Consider the following 20388-nt stretch of genomic DNA (forward strand, 5'->3'; position numbering starts at 1 on the left):
AGAATAAAACCACGATTCAGTACACTATAATTCGGGAGAGAAAGGAGACACAGAAGGAAGTTAAATCCTCCTCTGCTCCAGGAAAAATTCTTCACCTGTCCCTGCCTGAACATCTGAAAATCACATGACTGTTTCTGTGCTATTGCACCCAGACCAGGCTTGCCAAAAGCCATGCTTCTAGGAGGCTCATTGATCCAGTGTCCTTTGCATATTCCAATAGCCTGGGTGAAGGGCAGTTTTTTTGTAGCAGGGGCTGATCTAGTAGTTGCTATACCTCATTATACTTTGGTGCTACCTTCAGCCATTGACAAGGCTGAAATAGTAGGGAGAGGGGGGAGGTAAATGCAGAAAGCAGGTATTTTTAGCCACTGAAAGCTTTTCAGGCTTGACTAGCAGTGTTGAAAGCCAACAGGGAAAGCATGGAAAAATAAGGGCCAGTAGCAACAGCAGAGGCAAAAGTAACAGAGGCGATACACAGTGCTACAAGAGCGTACCTACCAACCTCTCCTGTGACTCAGCTCTTTCCCAGTGGTGCAATCCTCCGACTCCCAGTTCCCACATACATGCTTTCCACCAAATTCCACCAGCTTTTCTTCACTAATCTGCTCCCCAGTTGCTCTTGGAAGTAATTCCCCAGTTCTCCAGTCTTTTTTCTGTTGATCTATTACCCCTGCTAGGCCAGTGGGGTTTTTTTAACAGTAGTACTAGTTTTGGCTGGGATAATTTTCTTCACAGAAGCTTGTATGGTGTTATGTTGGGTTTGTGAACACTGTTGGTTACATAGGGATGTTTTAGCTACGGCTGTGTGGTACTTGCACTGCATTGAGGCCTCTTCTGTTTCTTACACCGCCCCAAGAAGTTAGCACAAGAAGTTTACAAAAGGCTGGGAGGGGACACAGGCAGGACAGCTGACCCCAACTGACCAAAGGGCTATGATGTGCTGTATGACACTGTCCTCAGCAGTAAAAGCTAGGGGAAGAAGGAGGGGTGTTTGGAGTTGTGTCTTCTGAAGTAACTGCTGTGTGTAGTGGAGCCATGCTTTTCTGGAGGAATAGCGGAACACCTGGCCTGTCAATGGGAAATAATGGATGAATTCCTCGTTTTGCCTTGCTTGTGGACACAGCTTTTGCTTTCCCAATTAAACTGTTTTTATCTCAACTCACAAGTTTTTTCACTTTTACCATTTTGATTCTCTGACCCATCCCACAGGAGGAGGGTCACTGTGTGGCCCTGAGCTGCTGCCCAGGATTAACCCGCAGCAGCAGAGTATGTTGGTCTCAAAACATGACATTACACTTGTCATTATTGCATCTGGAGCTGCATGGGATCTTAGTAAATATCTTGGCAAGAAGCACAGTGATGAGAACGTGGCAAGTTAGCTGCAAACGAATGACAGACTTCACTTTGTTGGGGATAAGGAAACCATGCATGGTAGTGGACAAAGCTGATCTTGCAGGAAGCAAGAAGGAGGGGAGAGATGGTAACTCAGAACATGGTGGCAGAAGGTACCAAGGAGCCTTGGAAAAGAACAGAGCAGAAGAGTGCCCAGGTAACATGTAACATGGATGGTTCAAAGTGTATCTGCATCATGTAATTTAAAGGAGAAAGATGTCCAATTCCCCCTTCCCAATTTGTAACCAAAGCTGTAGACTCTGAACATTATGCAGCTTGACCTTATCTGCAGTCCATTAGCAATGGTTTACCTCAGTTTGGGTCATGTAATAGTTTTTTCATGGACAATAAAGGTTTTTTGGTTGGGTTGGGGGCGGGGAGGGGAGTGTTGTTTTTTCATTTGGTTTGGTGGCTTGGGGTTTTTTGCGGGGCTACTTGTTTGGTTGGTTTTGTTGTTGGTTTTCCTGAGGAATTACAAACAGCGTAAATCCAAAGCAGATGATCAGTACAAGAAGTGTGAAGGGACTTCTCAGACACCACCAAAGAGTATCAGCCCCACTTTGTGCTCCTGCAGTGATGCTTAAAGGACTGTTCAGGTCAAAAGCCACTCATTTTACAGTTTTCTATGGGCCTCATCGGCTGAGGAATCTGATTCTGCTCTGTGTCTGCTTCTGAGCTGAACTGTACTGCCCATGAAGGACTTTTCTTGTCAGAATTTTTGTAGTATTTAAAATACACTTTGCTGTATAAAATATACTGGCTTTGTGCCAGTAAATTTAAAGTGGTACAGTTGCCAGTGTGCATGCAATTCCATAAGCATCAGTATGTCAGAAATCAGTATGGTCATGAAATCATTTCAGTAGCTTATATTGGGAGAGCCTTTTATTTTAGTTTTAATAAATTTACAGGCTGTCCCCCTTGAAATGTTTGTTTAAAAATGATACCCCTAAGAAATAATGGTTCACTAGATGTAAGAGTTGAATGTAGTTCAGCTTCTAGATAAGGCCTGGATTATTTTATACAATCCAGGAAAGCAGAGGCAGTGATTTGCCACCAGCATTGCACAGGCTAATAATACAGTTGTGGTTTTCCCTTGTATTTTTTGACAAAGCAGTTATGCATGGCTTTTCATAGACCCTAAAAAGGTGCTTTCTGCTTGGAAACACAGTTCAAGGCCACAAAAGCAGCCATTAACAGCAGAAGAGCCCAAACCACTGTACTTGGTGCTCTAATATACCTTACATCTGTGTCTTCTGAAACTCTTGCTGCTGGCTTTCTGGCCCTGCCCATTAGCCAGAAGAGAAAAAAAAAGCCATTGAGAAAGTCTGAGATTTCTCTGTGCACCTTTTTAGCACAGTGTTGGAATGGCTCTGATATTGTCTGTACTCTTTGGTATCTTTCTCCATGCGTTCTGAATTCCAAGAGAGCATTTTTGGATCTTGAAATAGTGAACTGTCCTTATGTACTCAGTGATTCTCCTCGTGTCGTGGTTTACACACTCCATTTCCTTTGTACCTTGTGTTTTGCTGTGCAGACACATAGGCATTATATGGCCTAAGAGGCAATAGACAGTATTGTCTAGACTGATGGGGTTTGATATGAAAAGTGATAGGATGTTTATCAATTATCAATTGAAAGTCAACAAGCCAGTAAAAATACAGCAACAGTTGTAGCAATTCAAAAAATACAAGCTCAAATCAATAGGGACTTTAAGCTCACTCCAAAAGCCATAGATGAGCCAGAAAAATACTGTGTGTAATCATACAGAAATAAATGTCTGTTCAGGATTAGAACTGATGGCAGTCAAGATCTTCGCTTTTGAAATGGGAAGATTTCCACAATACCTGTGGAAGTGTTTGAGGAGGTGTTTTAGGGCTCAGAGAGTTTCTCAGCTGAGGAGAGCATGGCAGAGAAAGCATGGTAGCTGAAAAATTCTTGCCACTGGGAAAGCTTCTCCTTCTTTAAGGGAGTCCCTTAAAGAGTACTTGAGTAAATACAGTATTCTGACAATTGTGCATTTGCATTAAGTTACTGCTGATGAAACTTTTCCATTGTGGCTGAGCAGTGTGAGCAGCTCAACTTGAAAGAGGTTTGGTTTCCAAAGTAAAAGTCATTGTGAAGGTAGTGGTTGTTACAGAGCTCTGATGCTGAATGAAACCTCACAGACTCTTTCGCCCTTCAAGAGTGAGTGCTGAGTAACATTGTTATAGACACCTTGGAGATCAAAATTATCCAGGTCACCCAGCAGGCAGATTCAAAAAACCAGCCTTCCTTGTATGTGGCTTTCTGAGCCACTCTGCAGGCATTTAACTGGACTTTTAAGACATTTTCTGGCATGTTCCCTTTCTTTCTTCCTTGGTAGAGAGGAAAAATGAAAATACAGGAGACCCTCACAACCTTGTAGAAATTGTGCTCTCAGAATCAGCAGGTCTGTGTTCAGGGTCACACTTCCCCATGCCACTGCTGCCAGCACCACTGTGGTGCACCCAAGTCTTTGCATGATGTACCCATTGCTAGTCAAAATTTATACCACTCCTGGTGCGACCCCTCTGTACAGTGTACTACATCTCAGTGGCTGGAAACATTCTTCTAAGGCCTTCTCTACACTAGGCAGATTTTGGTTGCTGTTCAAATTACAGCACTAAAACCAACTATTAAAAGGTTTAAGATGAAGAATGATAAATTTGTGGAAAGTCTTCTATGATGGGATTGCAAGGGAATGAGGCCAATGCCATAGCCCTGTGTCCCTTATTCCTAAATCAATGACAAGCTGAAAAAAGAAAACATTATGCTGAGTTTTCTTATCTGTCCTTTAGTCATCCAGCCTAAGAAGAGAAAACTCCAACTCAGCATTGAGTCAAATCTGGAAGCTACTTAACAAGTTTTGTTCCAGCTGCAGATGGCAATCTTCCACCTCTTTGTCCCTGCCTGCATTGCTGGAAGGTTACATGTTCCTGCGGGTCCAGGGCTCATCTTGCAGTCATACCCACGTACCAGGTTAAGTTAATTCCTGTAAGTGGTTGCTTTCAGTAACTGTGATGTCAGTGACTGTACTGACTGTTGGGGAGTTTTTTGGCACAGGGTACCTTGCCTTTCCCTCCTTCAGAGGCCAAGCAGATGCTTTTTATCTCCATACACCAGCGACTGCTCCAAAGCCATGGAAAGCTCAAGGCAGCAGTGTGGCTGCACAGGCTGAAGCATCATTAGCTCACTGAGCAGCTGGCACAGTGTTAGCCAGAGCACCACTCTGAGGTCAAAAGCCATGGAGCAGTGGGAGATAGACTTCTTGGGAGCTGGAGCATGCAGGTGTTGGGACACTTTTTCCTGAGTACAAGTTGTGTCTCTGTCTCCCTGCTGTATTGGTAGAAGGAATGCCTGGGAAAAACCTCTGGAAAAGTAGAGAAACATGACCCAACCTAAATGATGACTAGCAACACTTTGAAGCTGGTTCACATACCACTCAAACTATAGATTTCATAATGTGCAGTACTTTTTTTGTACTCACTCAGGCTGGTTTACATGACCACTGTTTGACTCCAGTCATTCAAGACAACATTTGGGTTTTTTATTCCTTTTTTCTTTATTTGGACAATATATATATATACATATGTACAAAAAACATCTATGCCTACTTTTTTTTTCTTTTCCTTTTTTTACAATTTCATGTGATTTACAAAACAGGACAGCAAAATAACTTATAAAGAATACGAATACTGTACAAAAATAAAACTGATTAAACTGTTGGGAGTTGGTATTTTTACAGTGTTACAGATCACTTGTTTGTAAAACAGCATTTCAAAGTATGTGTCCAGTCTGCCGTCTGCTGGGCTGAGGCCATCTGCAAGCTGAAAACAGATCTGTAATGTCGGTCATGAAAAAAGTTCAAAAAGAAATATGTAATATAGCTATACCTTTAAGTCCATGACTTCTCTACACTAACGGACTTTCTTAATCAAGAAGAGGAGCTGTCCTAACTTCAGCGCTATTAAGTACTTCCAAAATAGTACAACAAGTACATACAGTATTAGAGAACCTGATTTTCCTTTTCTTTTCCAACACTTGCAACACTATTTAAAACTTAACTTCAAGATGCAAGGAACTAACCTGCAGTTTGTTTTAGGTGTTAAAGCCACTGTTTGCTTTTACTGAAAGAAAAAAAAACCAAACCAAATTAACAAAACAGTAAAACGAAATCCCCAAACCTGATTATTCCTAATGCATTCTGTTAGTGGTTAATTAATCACATTAATGCTTTCTGTCCAATGCTGAAATACACCATGCATTACCATTTAGGAAGGGTTTTTTCCAGAAACAGGATCTTGTCACTGGCAGTGGTGACACATGCCTTGCATCCCATTGTCCCATGGACTAAAGTACCTCCCACCTATTTCAGACTTCGCAGAAACAACAATGTTTCTTTAGGTGTGCATTCTACCCCAAATACACAACATGGAAACCATAAAGCTGGCCATTACATCAGTTAATCCTGGTAGCTAAGTGACCAAAATGTTTACATACTGATTTAGGAGCTACTCATCAGCTGTAGCTTCCAGTTGTGGTTGATTGGATATGAGGATCTCTTGTATTTCACAGGATCAGGCTTTAATTTTCCAAGTGCTGCATTTGTCCCACAAAATGGTGACAATCCAGACTGCAGGACGGAGGCTTGAAATCTAGCTTGATCTTCAGAGAGAAGAACAAAGGTGAACATAGATGCACCTTTGAATCTCATCGGGCTGCTCGTGGCCCTGACCCTACTCCACAAGGCAGCATTAACAGTACTGGTAAGCAGAACACTTCCTGTATTTCTAGATCAATAGAAACACCAACACTACCAGTTTTTATTACAAAGAACCTATGTCCCTACGACTCAATCTGAATACAAGAAATTAAAGTTTGGTTTCTAAAATAAATGTTTCAAAAAGCTGAAACGGAGGTAGAAAGTGTGCTTGGTTTCCTGATGTCTTCACTGAAGAAAACACATCCCTTTTTATTCCACAGACTGTTCAATATCCCCAATGCTTTAAAAGCAGTTCTCTTCACATAGACAAAATCTATCATGAACTACACAGGTAAAAACACAGTATGCAAACTGATTTCTAATGCTGAAAGCCATATACAACTGTAGAGGAAAACACTCTACTCTCCGAGTTAATTTTTTAAGTTTGTTTCTAGGAAGCAAGCTTTTTATCAGATAAAACAGTAAGATACTGTAATTGCAGGTGTGCTAACAATCTTTTATGTACAGAATTTTACAATATGATCTAAATTCATCTGCAGTGGAGACACTTTGGGTTTCAGTGTAAATACACACAAAATTAATTTGGCCCTAAGTCTCTGTAGTAGGGCTGCACCTCCCCTTCCCCTTCTGGAGGAAGGGGTAAAAACGAAACAGAAGAATGTTTCTTGAAAAAATTAATGTGTAAACAGAATTCTCCCCCCCTTACACAGCTGAGGAAGGGAAAAAAATATATCACTGATAACCTCTTAAATTTCATGCTTTTAACATAAAAAATTTTGAAATATTCACTAATGACCACAGCTGAACGTTTTCATTCAGTGATATTTCTGCTCCTTCTAAAGATCAAAAAATAGCTTTAAAATAAAAGTAACATTGCCTTTATCAGCATTTGATGTGCCATGCATGACACAGGTACACACTACCAAGAGCAGCTTATATCATACAGGAGTATTTGCAAGACACCTTCTGTATTTCAAATTAGCTTGTGGCATTCCCCCATACTCCAGAGAAAGAGCAATCAAGAGATACAGGAGCCCTTCCAAAGTGCTCCTTACAGTAATTTTAGGTGTTTCCATTAGCAGAGTGCTCTTACGGAAAGGTCTACTCTCTCCATAAACACACACAACTCCCATAGGACTCCAAGGGAGTCAGGCCATGGTATGAAGAGAATAAATCTTTAAGGCAAGTGTAGGAAGAGAAAAAGCCTTTAAAAAAGCAGCAGTTTGTAAAGATGGTAGCTGCTTTGTGCACCCATTCAAACAAACCACAGCAGAATAAAGCACTGTCAGTGGCATTTCTATAATACAGTACTGTATTATTGACAAGTAAAGTATAGGATCATATGAGAGACATATGCTTCAGCTCCCACATGCCTGCCACATTATCTAGGCTGACTTGTATTTTTCCACGTAAGTGAATAACAGAGCTAAATACACACACAGTCAGAAAATTACTGAGCTCTTTATGGGGATATTTTTTTTGCTTTAAGTATCTTCTTGAGTCATACATGTTTTCACTGGAAAAGTCCAGCTTATATTCAAAAGTATAGTATATTTAATAAAAAGAAAAATTAAAAAGACCTATTTACTTTAATGGGCCTTATTGAGTATAAGTTCACCTGATCTCAGTATATCAATCAGATACTACTGGTAACATATGTAATGTTTCTCATAATAGTCTCTTTAAGTGCTGGATCGCAGAAGATACACAGAAGTAAATCCACTTCTACAATGTGCTATGGAGTTCTTATCTGAGAGTTATTTATGTGACTCGGAAAGTGTTTTTACTCGACAGACTCTAAATACAAGCAGCATTACACTGTTCAACAAAACATGTTCATGACACAGCAATCACAAAGACTCTGGGGTCATGCTACTGTGGTGGCACAGGCCAGACTGCCCAGTCATATGTATGTACACCAGTATCAACGCATTACATTAGAAGAGGTGGTCACCTCCTTGCTGGCTGCCCCTTCCCTCCTCTCACCCCACAGCCCACTTGTTCCAGACCGTTGTTCTCAGTGCAGGGCCAGGAGGTGGAAGACGGGGAGGGCGATACTGAGTACGTTTGTTTTTTTCAAATGCCGGCTACATGTGCTTTTGGACAGCGAGGGTGACCGGCGCCGCAGCGGATGCTCATGTTCTGGCACCACTGCCTGGATCTTCACCACAGCCTGCCTCTTCCCCACTCCTCCCCCAGGGCCAGCCCTGCCTTCACAAGGAGCTGCTGGAGCTGGACTTTTTGGATCGCTTGATCATGCTGGGGTGGAACTCGGTGTGGCGGCGGGCGTGCTTGGTCAGGTGGTCGCTCCGCATGAACCGCTTCTCGCAGAGGGGGCACCGGAACTGCTTCTCGCCAGTGTGGGTTCGGTAGTGCCGTGTGAGCTCGTCAGAGCGGGAGAACTTTTTAAGGCAGTCGGGCCACGTGCAGGGAAATGGTCGCTCACCTGTGTGGAGAAAAGGACGACAGATTTAGGGGAGCAGGGGAAATGCAGATCGGCACATGCCAGCTTTGCTGAGGAACCAGAGAACATGCTGCTGAGGGGAAAAAGCTGCTTTTGTTTCCTGCCATGGTGCCAACGTCTGTGGAGTTGTTGATAACTCACTTCATCAGGTTTCAGTCTCACCTCCAGTAGAAGCCAAAACCCCCTCCAAACACATGGAACTCACATTCTAGTGCAGAACCTTACATGACCTGAAGACTGTCAAAACAACAGATGAGCTCTGCCTGTGCCTGTATGTTTTTCATGTTGGTCTCACTACAGTAGCTTGGGAAAAGAGTGCCAGAATTATTCCTCTGACACTTCCATTCTACTGAATTATTTGTAACAGTTAGAAAATTATGCAAAAAAAAAAAAAAAAAAAATCCTTCACCTAGGACAAGTCATTCCAGCCCAGGAAGAACTGAGTGGGGCAGCACTGAGGAGAACAGTGAAGCCTCAGGGCTGCTAACATGTAGGGCAAAACTGCTGCACCTGCAGAGAGAAGTTCCATGCTCCCCTGTCAGTCCTTCCCCTGGAAATACAAGGTGTTCCAGCAAGTATCAATCTCTTAGACAGCTGATTTGAAGACAGGAAAAACACCTCATTATTCACGCTCTATCAGAATAAATGTTTGCTATAATGATGAAGAGCAAACCCAAACACCTTAACCTAAACCATATCACAACTTTGCTGTTACAAAACAAGGGTGCAAGGATTGAAGAGCACTCTGTGTCATCTTCCTGGCACTCCACATCCCTACCGTTCACCTCTGTGGGTTGCACAGGCTTTGTCTTCAGGCACATACACAATGCCTTTGGAGCAGCAAGGCTGACCCTAGTACACAGCACAGATGGAAACTGGTGTTTAAGTTCACACAAAAACTTTCCACCACAGACACCATGCACTGCTGCTGTCCTGATGCCTTAATTTACTTTCTTCAGTCTCCTGAAGGGAATATAAATGGCAGCTCTGTAACAGCTATTTATAGTCAACCATGAAATACAGGAACTATCCCAGGAGTTTTCCAGCTTGGAAGAATTGGAAAGAAACTCAGGAACTCTAGTATTTCTTGGTACTGGGGTGTTTGGCACAAAGGTGAGCTCATTTTACATTCAAAGATGAACAAAAAAGGAGTAATTTACAAAGTGAGTCCTGGAGTTCTCCACAGACACAACAGCACAGACAAAAAGCTACAGACTTGAATGAACAGCCCTGAAGCCAGGAAGACAATCAGCAGTAGGCAGTGTGGCAGAGTCGCAGGGAGAAGAAAGGATGTGGGAAGGGACTCACTGATGGCATCCAAAAGACAGATAAGACAGATCAGGTAAGCTGAGGTGTAGCTACACCATGGGCCCTGAAAGCCCTAGTGAGCCACCCTGAATAATGCAGCTGCTTTCACCATTTGGGCTCCTGATTATTTGTGCTCCTTAACAGGCAGCTGCCCTATTCCAGACCAAGCAGTGTGCCATGGAGCTGAGCTGGATGAGTGGGACTTCACAGGTCACAACAGCCCTGTGGCTGCTCCCCCTGCTCTTGCCTCTTTCACCTCATGGCCTTGCTGGTCCTCAGTCAGGGGGGAAGAATGGAGCAGATGAAGTCAAAGCCTGAGGCCGATGGAGGCAGAACTGACAGCCATCCCGAGTCAGGGCTATTTTGTTTGTTATATATGCATTTCTTGGCTCCCTGATGTATGCTCTTAGACATGGTTGGAAGACCTTCTGAACAACCACCACCTGCATAAAACAAATTAATTAATTAAAACAGTATGTACAGTCACGCGTACATGAAGACCACGACCACAGCTACACAGTGGAGCAGCACCGGGAGCTGTACAGAAGCCTCACAACACTGCCCTTGCCCGGTGCCTGCCCTCAGCATCTGAGGCAAGTGTTTCACTTGTGCTGCTCTTTTGCAATCTATCTCATGGTTTCTGTCACAGCTCCTAGAAGCAGGTGGCAGTGGGAGGTGCAGAACAGCTTTCTTGCTCCCCCTGGGGAGCGTGGGAGGAGTGCTATACATCTTGCACGTGTGGAGCCATCTAGGATATGCCTCTGTGTCAGGCACTTGCACCGCAGAGCAGTGGGAGCAACTGAGACACCCTGCCTCATCCCCAGAAACCACATTGCCAACCACCTACCTCAGGACAGCTCTTCAGCCTGCAGAAGTGCCCAAGTGTAAACAGGGAGATTAGGTGCCTAGACTGGACAACAAACACCACAGTCTTGGGGGTACAGCAGCTCCATTTTAGGCATGGTAGTATCCAACCTGAGTCCCTAAAAGTAATATTTAAAATCTGGCCTCAAGCAGCCCTCAAGAAACTGAACTCCTTCCCATGCCCTCTTGGAATTGTACATGGGAAGAAAAAATGAAGCCCTGCTTCTGGAATTTCCTCTGACACATGACAGCAGCAGCATGACCTACCCCGCGCCTTCACATGCAAGGGAAAGCACTCTGAGGTTATGCAGCATAACCACAAAGCTTTAGGGAAAAGCAGGGCTTGCTCAGGATCCCTTGAGGGTCACCTCACCTGCTGTGCCTTTGGCACTGTACTCTGCAGGGAATCAGCCCTGGCTCGGCTGGGGGAGGACAAAAATGCTGCGGGAGCCTGGCGTGGTGCAGACGCTTGCTACCAACAGGAGAGCCGCTGCGCACCAGGACGGACACAGCAGGGATCGCGGGCAGAGACGGGGGGCCACGCTCCTTTGGACGCACCTGGATGCCACCAGCACTGTCCCCCACCCACCGCCGAGCTCCCAAGTACAGCAGCGGAGAATGGCGTCACCACCTCGGCAATACAAACCTGCAGAAGCTGTCACAGCCACTTCGGAAGTGCCTATATGAAAGTAGGCACAACCCCTGACACCTGGATACATTAAACTCCAAGCTTCTCAGAGCAGAGACAAGGGGGAGGGAGGCTTTTGCAGGCCCTCAAGGGTCGTCTCCGAGCCTGCGGAGTCACTGCTCCCCTTGCTCACAAAGCTGTAAGGGATGACACCAGCCCCGGTGACAGTCTCAATAGGTGCAAGGCAGGCGTGGAGTTTGTCTCCAGGAAGCACTTAACGCAAGGCAGAGACGGCTGATGGCATGTGATACCTGTCCACTCAATAAAGCTGGCAGGGCTACCTGTATTTGACATGCTTTCTTTTTAAAGCAGCAGAGGTGTCTGTGGAAGAGCCCTCTGAGGAAACACGTCTTGCAGTTCATGCGCTTGCTGGGCAGGCAGTGGCCTAGAGAGCTGCAATGCAAGCTAGTGCTGCCTCCACCTGGAGATACGGATTTCTGTGTCAGCTCAGGCAAGGCGTATCTTTTCCCTATGATTCTTCTCCCTTAGTTTTGCGGGTAGTAATGCTAAAGCTTGAAACAGCAGAATGAACCACTAAAACGCAATTCTATTATACACTGATTCCCTTAGTGGCTGTATGCTACTGACATTTTAAGATATACCTCCAATGGGATTTTCCATCAAGACATGAAGGAAAGGTCAATGGTACATCATGGTAATTAAAACTATGTCTGATTGGATCCTAACACAACAGACACAAGATGTAAATAATTTTCTTTAAAAAAAAAAAAAAAAGAATATGTATATACACATATATCCAGGGCAGCCTACAGAACTAGGCAGTGAATGAGAAACTGATTTATAGGTTATAGGAATAGGTGCATCTGCAGACTCCCATTCTTAGTGCCCTGTGGTACCAGGAATACAGTGAGAGACATAGTTTATTCTGAGTATAAGCTAATAGTGGTGCTTCACAGGTCTTCTCTACAGTCTAAAGAACTCTTGCTCCAGCAACCCTGGCTTACTTTAAATCCCATATGGATATAAAGGCCTTTGCAGAACCTATTCATCTTACCCTCTTGCTTCACCTGTCATTTTCTACTTGTTCCTTCTCTCCACTCTCTACCACAAATGTTTAGTTTCTTCTTTCTGTGCAAGTTTAAACTCTATATCCAAGCTATTTTGTATGACCTGAGGCAGGTCCACTTTATTTTATCCCATTTCCATTTTAATGTGAATAGACAAAAAATAATTTAACTTTTTTTCCTACCCTGGGACATTTCATATTTCCCCACACTGCAGTCTTATGCAAAAAGGGTTTCTGAAAAAAGAATACAGAGTGGGCATTAGCTGACTCATTAACATAAATACAGGTAGTAGTGATATCCTGATTAGTCATCTACCTTCTCACCAAAAAATGCTGCTTTATGTGTGGATGACTGAGGTTAGGAGCTGCAGTTCATGGTGGCTTTAATACACAGAATAGCTGCTGTCTCAGGTATCTCTCGCTTTTCTCCCCAGTCGTTTGCCTCACACACCCTGAACGAGCAATTTCCTGTGGGACACTAGACTTTGACTGAGTGTCCAAACGCAAGATATTCTGGTGAAGATAGATCTTCAGGGCAGACAGATTGGAGGCCTTGCAAGCAGGCTTCTTCCTCTTCTCAGATATTCCAAAATCAGATCATTAGAACACATGGCAACAAGGTACAGATACTAATGCAGAGAGAGATCAGCAGTGAGGATGTTAGGGACCACATGCCTAAACAAAGGCTTCCTGGAACACCTAGACCATGGTCATGCAACCAGACAACAGATCAAACAGATGGGATAGACGACAGATGGATGGGTTCCAGCAAGGGGTTTATTCTGCCAGGATTTAGAATTAAACACAACAGGTTGATTCAAGTATTAAAATGCTGCTTTCAGGATGTTCTGACATTCTTAAAACTACCACTCAGCAGCTGCTTGGACATACAGGTGTTTTGGGTCTCTTTCAAAAGTCCAGATGCAAAACCACCTGCTACAATCTGCTGCTGCTGAGTCTAAATTCCAGGAAAACTAGGTCTTGCTCTTATCCCACTGACACAGTATCAGACGCAAGGGATGCCCTTTCAGCTTCTCTGCCAGAGCACAAACCTCTTTGGCTGGGTTACAAAAGGCTTTCTCTGGGAGACTGTGCCTCCATATACATATACATAGAGAGAGATCAGTCAGGGAAGCAACTTGGGAAAGATCTTTCCAAACCTCACCAGAGAGCTAGATCTATGCTTTCTTAGCTGAGCTGAGTGCCCTCAGCAGTACGTTCTTGGATACGTGAGACAAGTCCTTACCTCTTCTCCTTTCCTGACTTATCGTCATGTGAACTTCCTCCATTTTGCAGTAATACTTGAATATTAACTGAACAATGGAGAGAGACCAACTCCTAGCCTGGTGCTTAGGGCACTTACCTCTGATCAAAGGACATTGGGTTTATGCTCCTGTCCTGTATGAATAATCAAATTTCCTTGCTAAGAGGAAACAGCTTTGACAGGGAAAGGAGGAATCCAATTCTACATGCATTCAGAAAGAAAACATAACTTTTGATATTTCACTCTGAATTTATTAGCCACTGTTTCAACAGACCTTTCCCTCAAATTTAAGGTATTTATAGAGTGCTCTCAGGCTATGCACATTCATCATTACCTGAATACAGATGGTGAACTGCACTACCACAAGTGAACAGTGTCTGAAGTATTCTTTACCATCACTCCCTCAGACTCTGTTTAATTTTCAATTGGCCCTTCCCTGCTCTTCCAGCTGCAGGCTTGGAAACTGTGCAAGACCAGAAGCACAGAAGCAGCAGCCTGGTGCACAACAACACAGCAGCCAACAAAGAGAAACAAAGGAGTTCCTGCAGGGATCCTAACAGCTGGGGCTGCGAGAAACACAGGCTAACAACAGCAGCACCACATGGTCTTCAGTGCCACTGCACAAACACTGTGCAGGAACTCTGTAAGGCTGCAATTTCAATATATCCATCTGGAAGCAGGAATTGTGCTCTTATGGATAATGCCTGCTCACTGCTTCTGTCCTACATGTGAACTTTGTCATGCTGACTCAACTGATAAACTTTTCTGGAGCACCTTCCCACAAGTGACACATACACCTGCTTAAAATTTTAATTTTTTATCATAAAACAAGACAACTGGGAATCAGGCAACTTTGAACTTAATCTTGAGGATTTTTGTCTACTTTACTCAGCTGGCAAGGCTCCCAGTCAGGATGATCATGTTTCTCCAAGAGCTGGAAAAATGCCCATTAGAACTCCAGCAATTTGCACACTTTCGTTCACCATGGTATTTCACATGGCAATCTGAATTTAGCAAAAAATGTCGGTTCCACTCTTTGGTCTTATTCGAAAGGATCTGGCTAAGTGGCATTGCATGAGCTGGATAGGAGGAGCGTAAAATGCTAAATTTCAGGTTATACTCAAACAAAATTACTGAAAAAGCTCTCAGCAAGCAGACGACTGTCAACATACCAGCATCTGTACAGTCTGTTGAGTGAAATAATCTAGAACACAAATAACAAAGCAGCACAGTCAAACCAAACCGATACAGGGGCCAGTCCAACACCACAATATCTGGATAGCAGCAACAGGCAGCTGCAGTGTTTGTTCTTAACTCTCTGCTGGAAATGCTCCTCAGCTTCCCTGTGCAGACTGCCAACCTGTGGGTTCACACCTCTGCCTAAGTCATGCTACTGAGCACTGCTGAGAGCACTCAAGAGTGCATCAGCTGCCTGGTGTAACAAAACTCTTGGCTGTGTTTGGACCCAGTTTACATGATGATGCAGCTGTCTGAAAAGCCTAGTTGAAGAGGGAGAACTTTTCCCACATTTGGGTTTTGTGCATCTAAGCTCTTAATTAAGGGCACCTGATGTACATGTGAAATTCCCACCAATCCTCAGGCTCCTCAGGCAAGCAAACTCCTACAAGTCCTGTAGGAGGAAGCATCTCACAAACTACTTTTATGGTACCTTTCTGTTTAGGAAGGAGGGATGGGGAAGATCTGATCGCAGTGGTCATGTGCCCTTTAGCTGGATTATATTCACACCATCAAATGCAAACATGAATTTCATACAGCTTGTTTCTCTTCCCAGTTTCTCTCCCTGCCCTTTGCTCTGCACTTCCTGTACAGGCTCCTAATTAAGATTGCTTGTTCGCTCTTGTATGCCTTCACTTTTCCTGGAAATCCTCTGGCCTGCACATCCCTCTCCATTAAGTTGTTCCCCCTACTCCGTCTCTGAGTCTAATAATAACCCTGTCATAACCACACCTCTACATCCACCTATTTAGAGAATTCTGTGCATTTTGAAGGTAACTCTCTGCTTATCTGCTGTTGCTTGTCATTTTCTTGGTCAGATGAGTCATTCACCTTTTCCTGACCTCTGTACCACTTCCAGGGCTTGTGTCCACCTAGGCATTTTTCTATGCTCTGAAGGTCAAGTCTGCAATCTCAATGCTCAAGACTCCTAAGCAGATAGGCCATTTATAATCCCTTCAGCCAAACTTCAGCCAAGTTTACATGTCCTATACTCCCATAACGCCATTCTGTAAGTGACAGGGAAACTTAAGGTATGGTCATGTTGTACACTCATCCCTCCACCTGCCTTCCTGACAAGCCGCTTTTGGTTTGGGAGCCATGAGGCATAATGCCACCTTTCCTCTCCTACACTAGCACCGTGTGCCTCAGAGATGCTACTGGGCACAGCTCATGCTGAAGAACAACCTTACCTGTAGTGCTCTTCTTTCTCAAGACACCAAACTTAAATGACAAATTCCAAGTCACTTTTGGATGGTAGTCAAGAGAGAGGAGAGGCAATAGCTCAGTTTCAGTGATGCCTGTGTTTGTATCCCTGCACCTTTGCAAACTAATGTATTTTGAATGTAGGCCTAGTGAGGAATGAAAAGACTACTCTCCCAAGAAGGGGCAGGGTTCAGACTTCCTTGGCTTCCCCATACAAATCCTGCTCTACTAAATCAAGCTGAGTTCAGTGGGACTAGCAGCACAAGCAAGGGGGCTGTTTGCACAACAGGATATGCAGTGCCATCTGCTGATCTTTTTCTGTAAAGATCAACTCAAAAGACAGTTTCTGATGGATAGCGAATTTGAGCCTTCTGGAAACTGAACTAGCATTATCATCAAAGGCCCAAACTTCAAGCAGTTATATAGATATTTTTAGTATCTGAAATATGGAACCCTTGAACCAACAAGTTTAAAGAATGGTTAATAAGATACAGACTTCTAACCTCTGAGCATCAAGTTTTTGCCTTCTATTCTTCTACCTTGATTTGGTATTTTGCTTCTAGCTTTCCACTAGGTTACCAAAGATGGTCTGGTGAGTTTTTAGATTCCCAACCACTACAAAGAAAGGGAAGGATCCAGAGCTTCCCAACTTGCTTGGTTAGGATTCATGAATAAAGAGAACTGTGAGTACAAAAAAGTTCATGGGTGTGAGCAGAAATCCTTAAGCCATTTTCTAATATAGAAAGACTGGGATTAAATATTAAAAATTTAAGACCAGGAAGCTTCTACTGGTGGCTGTGCACCTACTTCCACTAAAGGCTACACTGCAGCAAGAAACCTAGTGGCCTGATGAAAAAAGGCAGATAGATGATAGGTTCTTTGAAAAAAAAGGAAATAAAATGGTACTAAGGAGGGCACATTAATGCTCTGCAATACACAGTTATGAATAACTCCAGAGGTCCCATTGAATCCCACTGTTGCTAAGGAATTGTTGTCATCTATAAAAATAATTAACGTTATCAGTATCGTTTAGCATTTCAGTTAGCTACAATTAACTTCACATTAGGAAGCTCTGAAAGTTCATTACTCCTGGATGTCTGCAGTGATTTTAATCACACGGAACTACCATGACAGTACATCAGTGTGTCTGAGTCAAATGCCTCATACTTGGAGCTAAGGCCACCCACTTGCGAGCAGCACATGCTAAACCTCATACCACTTCAGCAGTACTTATTATAACACTACTGCTTACAGCAAGCTGTGTGGGTTGTACAGTACATTAATTTACATGTCATCACACAGAATGTTATCTCAGCCAACGTCTATTCTGGTTCCCTTATTGGGGGGATATTTGAGCATGGGGTAGTAAATGGAAATGATACTAACAATGTTTTCTTTGTCACTTATGAGACATCATTTTGGAGAGCATCAGTTACACTCAACCTCCAAAAGAGCATCTGAGCTGCAGTCTCTGAGTCGGTAACACAGCTATCCTTGGCAGCACGAGGTCAGCATAGGGTCACCACTGACCATCCTCTTTCCCAGCTCTCAGAGAAAGTCTAACTGCAGAGCCCATTGCTGAGCCATATCCAGTAATCCTATCCCTTCTCTCCAGCCTCTTGAGCTAAGCACCAAGCAGATCTGCCAGCAGGGCACCAGTAGGCAACCAGCACGGAGTCTCTTCCTCTGCAGTGCATGCACACCTAGGCACACAGGTGAACTGGAGCAATGGAAGCTGAGCTGGAGCTCAGATGTGGTCATATCCTACCCAACCTGTGTCAAATTCTACAGCAATGCCTCACAGTACATTCCTTGGGTGATAAACTCGTTTTATATGACACCACTAAACATCACCACCAACAGACAAAACCCGAAAGACACCATCATTGACAGAACCGATGTGAAGCATGTGAAATGTGTTGGCAGCGTTTGTATCTTTTGATTCACTCTTTTCCATTATTTTACACAATCCTTTAATGCAGAGCATTTTTAAAGCAGCCTTTTTGTACTCCACTATGATCCCAAGAGTAAATCAGACCCATAAAGGTTTTTATTCAATCACTTGCACTGAGAGTCTAAAAACAAACAAATAAACAAAAAACCCACCAAAATGAAAACCAAAAAACGAACAGAGAAGTCTGCAGCTGCTGTCCCCTTGGGGTCAAGCTGCCGCAGATATGTTTTATTTCCAGGTTTCCATGTTGCCACACCCTCCGAGGCGCCCGGGCGAGGGCCGGGAACGGGAGCACACGGCCTGATGAATGAAGCCCTTGTGGAATGCGCCAAAGCTGGATCGCGACAACCGGTAGTACGAGGCGCTGCCGCCGGGAAGAACGGGGTCGGTCCTCCCCGCACGGCGCCTCTACCCCTTCGTCCGGAGGCGCGGGGCAGCGCGGGGGCGGTTCGGGGAGCAGCCCGGCGGTAGGCTGCTCCACCGCTAGCCCCGAGCGCCTGACACCGGCTTTAGGTGATGCGCTTCCCGAGTTCCCCCATCCAGCCCGCCGGAGGGGGGTGTGTCCGCAAGCCCCAGAGGTGCCGCTCACCGACGTTCAGGGAGACGCCGCCGCCGCCCCCTCCCGAGCCGAGCCGCCAGCCCCGCTCCGGCGCCACGGCCCTGGGGCGTCCAGTCCCTGCAGCCGAGCAGAGCTCACCCTAACTCTGCGGGCGCGGGCCCCGGGCTCCGACGGCGGGAACAGCGAGAGGGGCGCGGGCGGGGACTGCGCTGCCCTCGCCTCCCCTGCGGAATAGGTGCCGAGCTCTGACCCGGTTCAGGCGCTCGTCCGCCTACAGCACCAGGAAACCTGAATCCCACCGCCCCCTATGCTTCCCTCGCCGACGCCCCGAGCGGACTCGGCAGCCACCGCCGCCATCCTCCCAGCCGCGCCGGACACGCGAAGTTCGCTCCGATCCCCGGCATCTGCCGCCCGCCCCGCATCGCCCGCGGGGCCGGGCCGGTTCCCAGCCGGCGCAGGTGGGCGGCGGGCAGGGCGCGGCGGGAGGCTGTGCCGCAGCCCCGCCCGGGGCAGCCGCCAGCTCCCGTCGGACGAGGGGCGCCGGGGAGAGACGGGGCTGGGGGAGAGCGGGAAAAGGGAAGGGGGGCGTGAAGGAGGGACAGACACGAACCAGCCCCGAAGCCAGAGCGGCGCGGCAGGGCGGCGGGGGCGCGCGGGGATGCCGGGCGCGCCGCTGGCCGGGTTCATCCGAGGACAAGCGCTCGCTCCCGCCCCCCTTCCTCCGCCACCGCTGACCTGTGTGCACCCGGTAGTGCGCCTTGAGGTGGGAGGACTTGCCGTAGACCTTGCCGCAGCCGCTGTAGGGGCACTTGTGCCGCTTCTCGGCCGCCAGCTTCCCCTTAGGGGCGGCCCCGGCGGCGCGCAGGCGGGGGGACGGCCCCGGCGGGGGGCTGCGGGGCGGGCTGGAACCCTGCTCGGTGGCCGCGTCGCTGTCGGAGCCCGCGTCCTCGTCGGGGCTCTCCACGCTGTCACTGCAGATGGAGGGGGCGGGCAGCGGCCGGTACTTGTTCAGCTCCAGCAGGCTCTTGGCGATGGCCAGCAGGGCGCAGTAGTCCTTCCAGGCATCGCGGGGGTCGCGCAGGTCCCGGGCCGCCTCCCCCTCGCCCGGCACCTTCAGCCGCGCCGCCTCGGGCACGGCAGAGCGGTTGGAGATGGAGACCAGGCACTGCGCCGCTACGAAGTCCACGTACGCGACGGCCGACATGGTGCGGCCGCGCCCCGACGACAAGGGGGGTTTCCGTGTGCCCTCAGTGCTCGTCCGCCGGGCCGACCGCGCCGCCGCCAGCCATGGCCCGCCCGCGGCGCGGGAAAGAGCGGGGCGGAGGAGGAAGGGGGCGTGGGGGGCGAATAAATAGCGGGGCGCCGGGCAGGTCCTTCACCGCCGCCCCCCGGGGGCGGCGCGCAGCCGGCGAGGGGGGAGCGCCGCCCGCGCGGCCGGCCCGGGTCCGGCGCAGGGGCCGGGGGAGAGGATACCGCCCGCCCCACGCCCCGCGTGCTCCTGCCCGGGGGCGGCCGCGCCGGGGCCCATCACGTCAGGCGCGGAGCCCCTCCCGCCCCGGCCGGTCGGCGGACAGGGCCGGCCGGCTGTGTTTACTTTCTCCCCCCGCCACTCACGGCGCCCCTTTTCTAAGGGAGGCGTGTCCGCCGGGCGGCCTCCCCGCCAATCCCCGCGCTCCCTCCCCAGGCCG

At 46.8% G+C, this 20388-nt stretch overlaps 1 protein-coding gene across 1 annotated transcript; it reads right to left on the bottom strand.

The window, feature by feature from the left end:
• Positions 1 to 5440: 5440 nt before the first annotated feature.
• Positions 5441 to 20129, bottom strand: KLF9 (Kruppel like factor 9). Its single transcript, XM_032096278.1, has 2 exons — positions 19436 to 20129; positions 5441 to 8579 (listed from the first exon to the last, which is right to left on the bottom strand). The coding sequence occupies exons 1-2, from the start codon at positions 19902 to 19904 to the stop codon at positions 8347 to 8349; spliced, it is 702 nt and encodes a 233-aa protein (XP_031952169.1). The 5' UTR covers positions 19905 to 20129; the 3' UTR covers positions 5441 to 8346.
• Between the last annotated feature and the right edge of the window lie 259 nt (positions 20130 to 20388).

Source organism: Corvus moneduloides, chromosome Z (genome assembly GCF_009650955.1).
Source record: "Corvus moneduloides isolate bCorMon1 chromosome Z, bCorMon1.pri, whole genome shotgun sequence".
Taxonomy (NCBI): domain Eukaryota; kingdom Metazoa; phylum Chordata; class Aves; order Passeriformes; family Corvidae; genus Corvus; species Corvus moneduloides.

Bases quoted from the DNA above. Each gene is read 5' to 3' on its own strand.
- KLF9 (XM_032096278.1), bottom strand. From the start codon at position 19,904: ATGTCGGCCGTCGCGTACGTGGACTTCGTAGCGGCGCAGTGCCTGGTC. The intron at 8,580-19,435 runs GTCAGCGGTGGC...TTCTCCACACAG, and splicing joins GCACTACCGGGTGCACACAG to GTGAGCGACCATTTCCCTGC.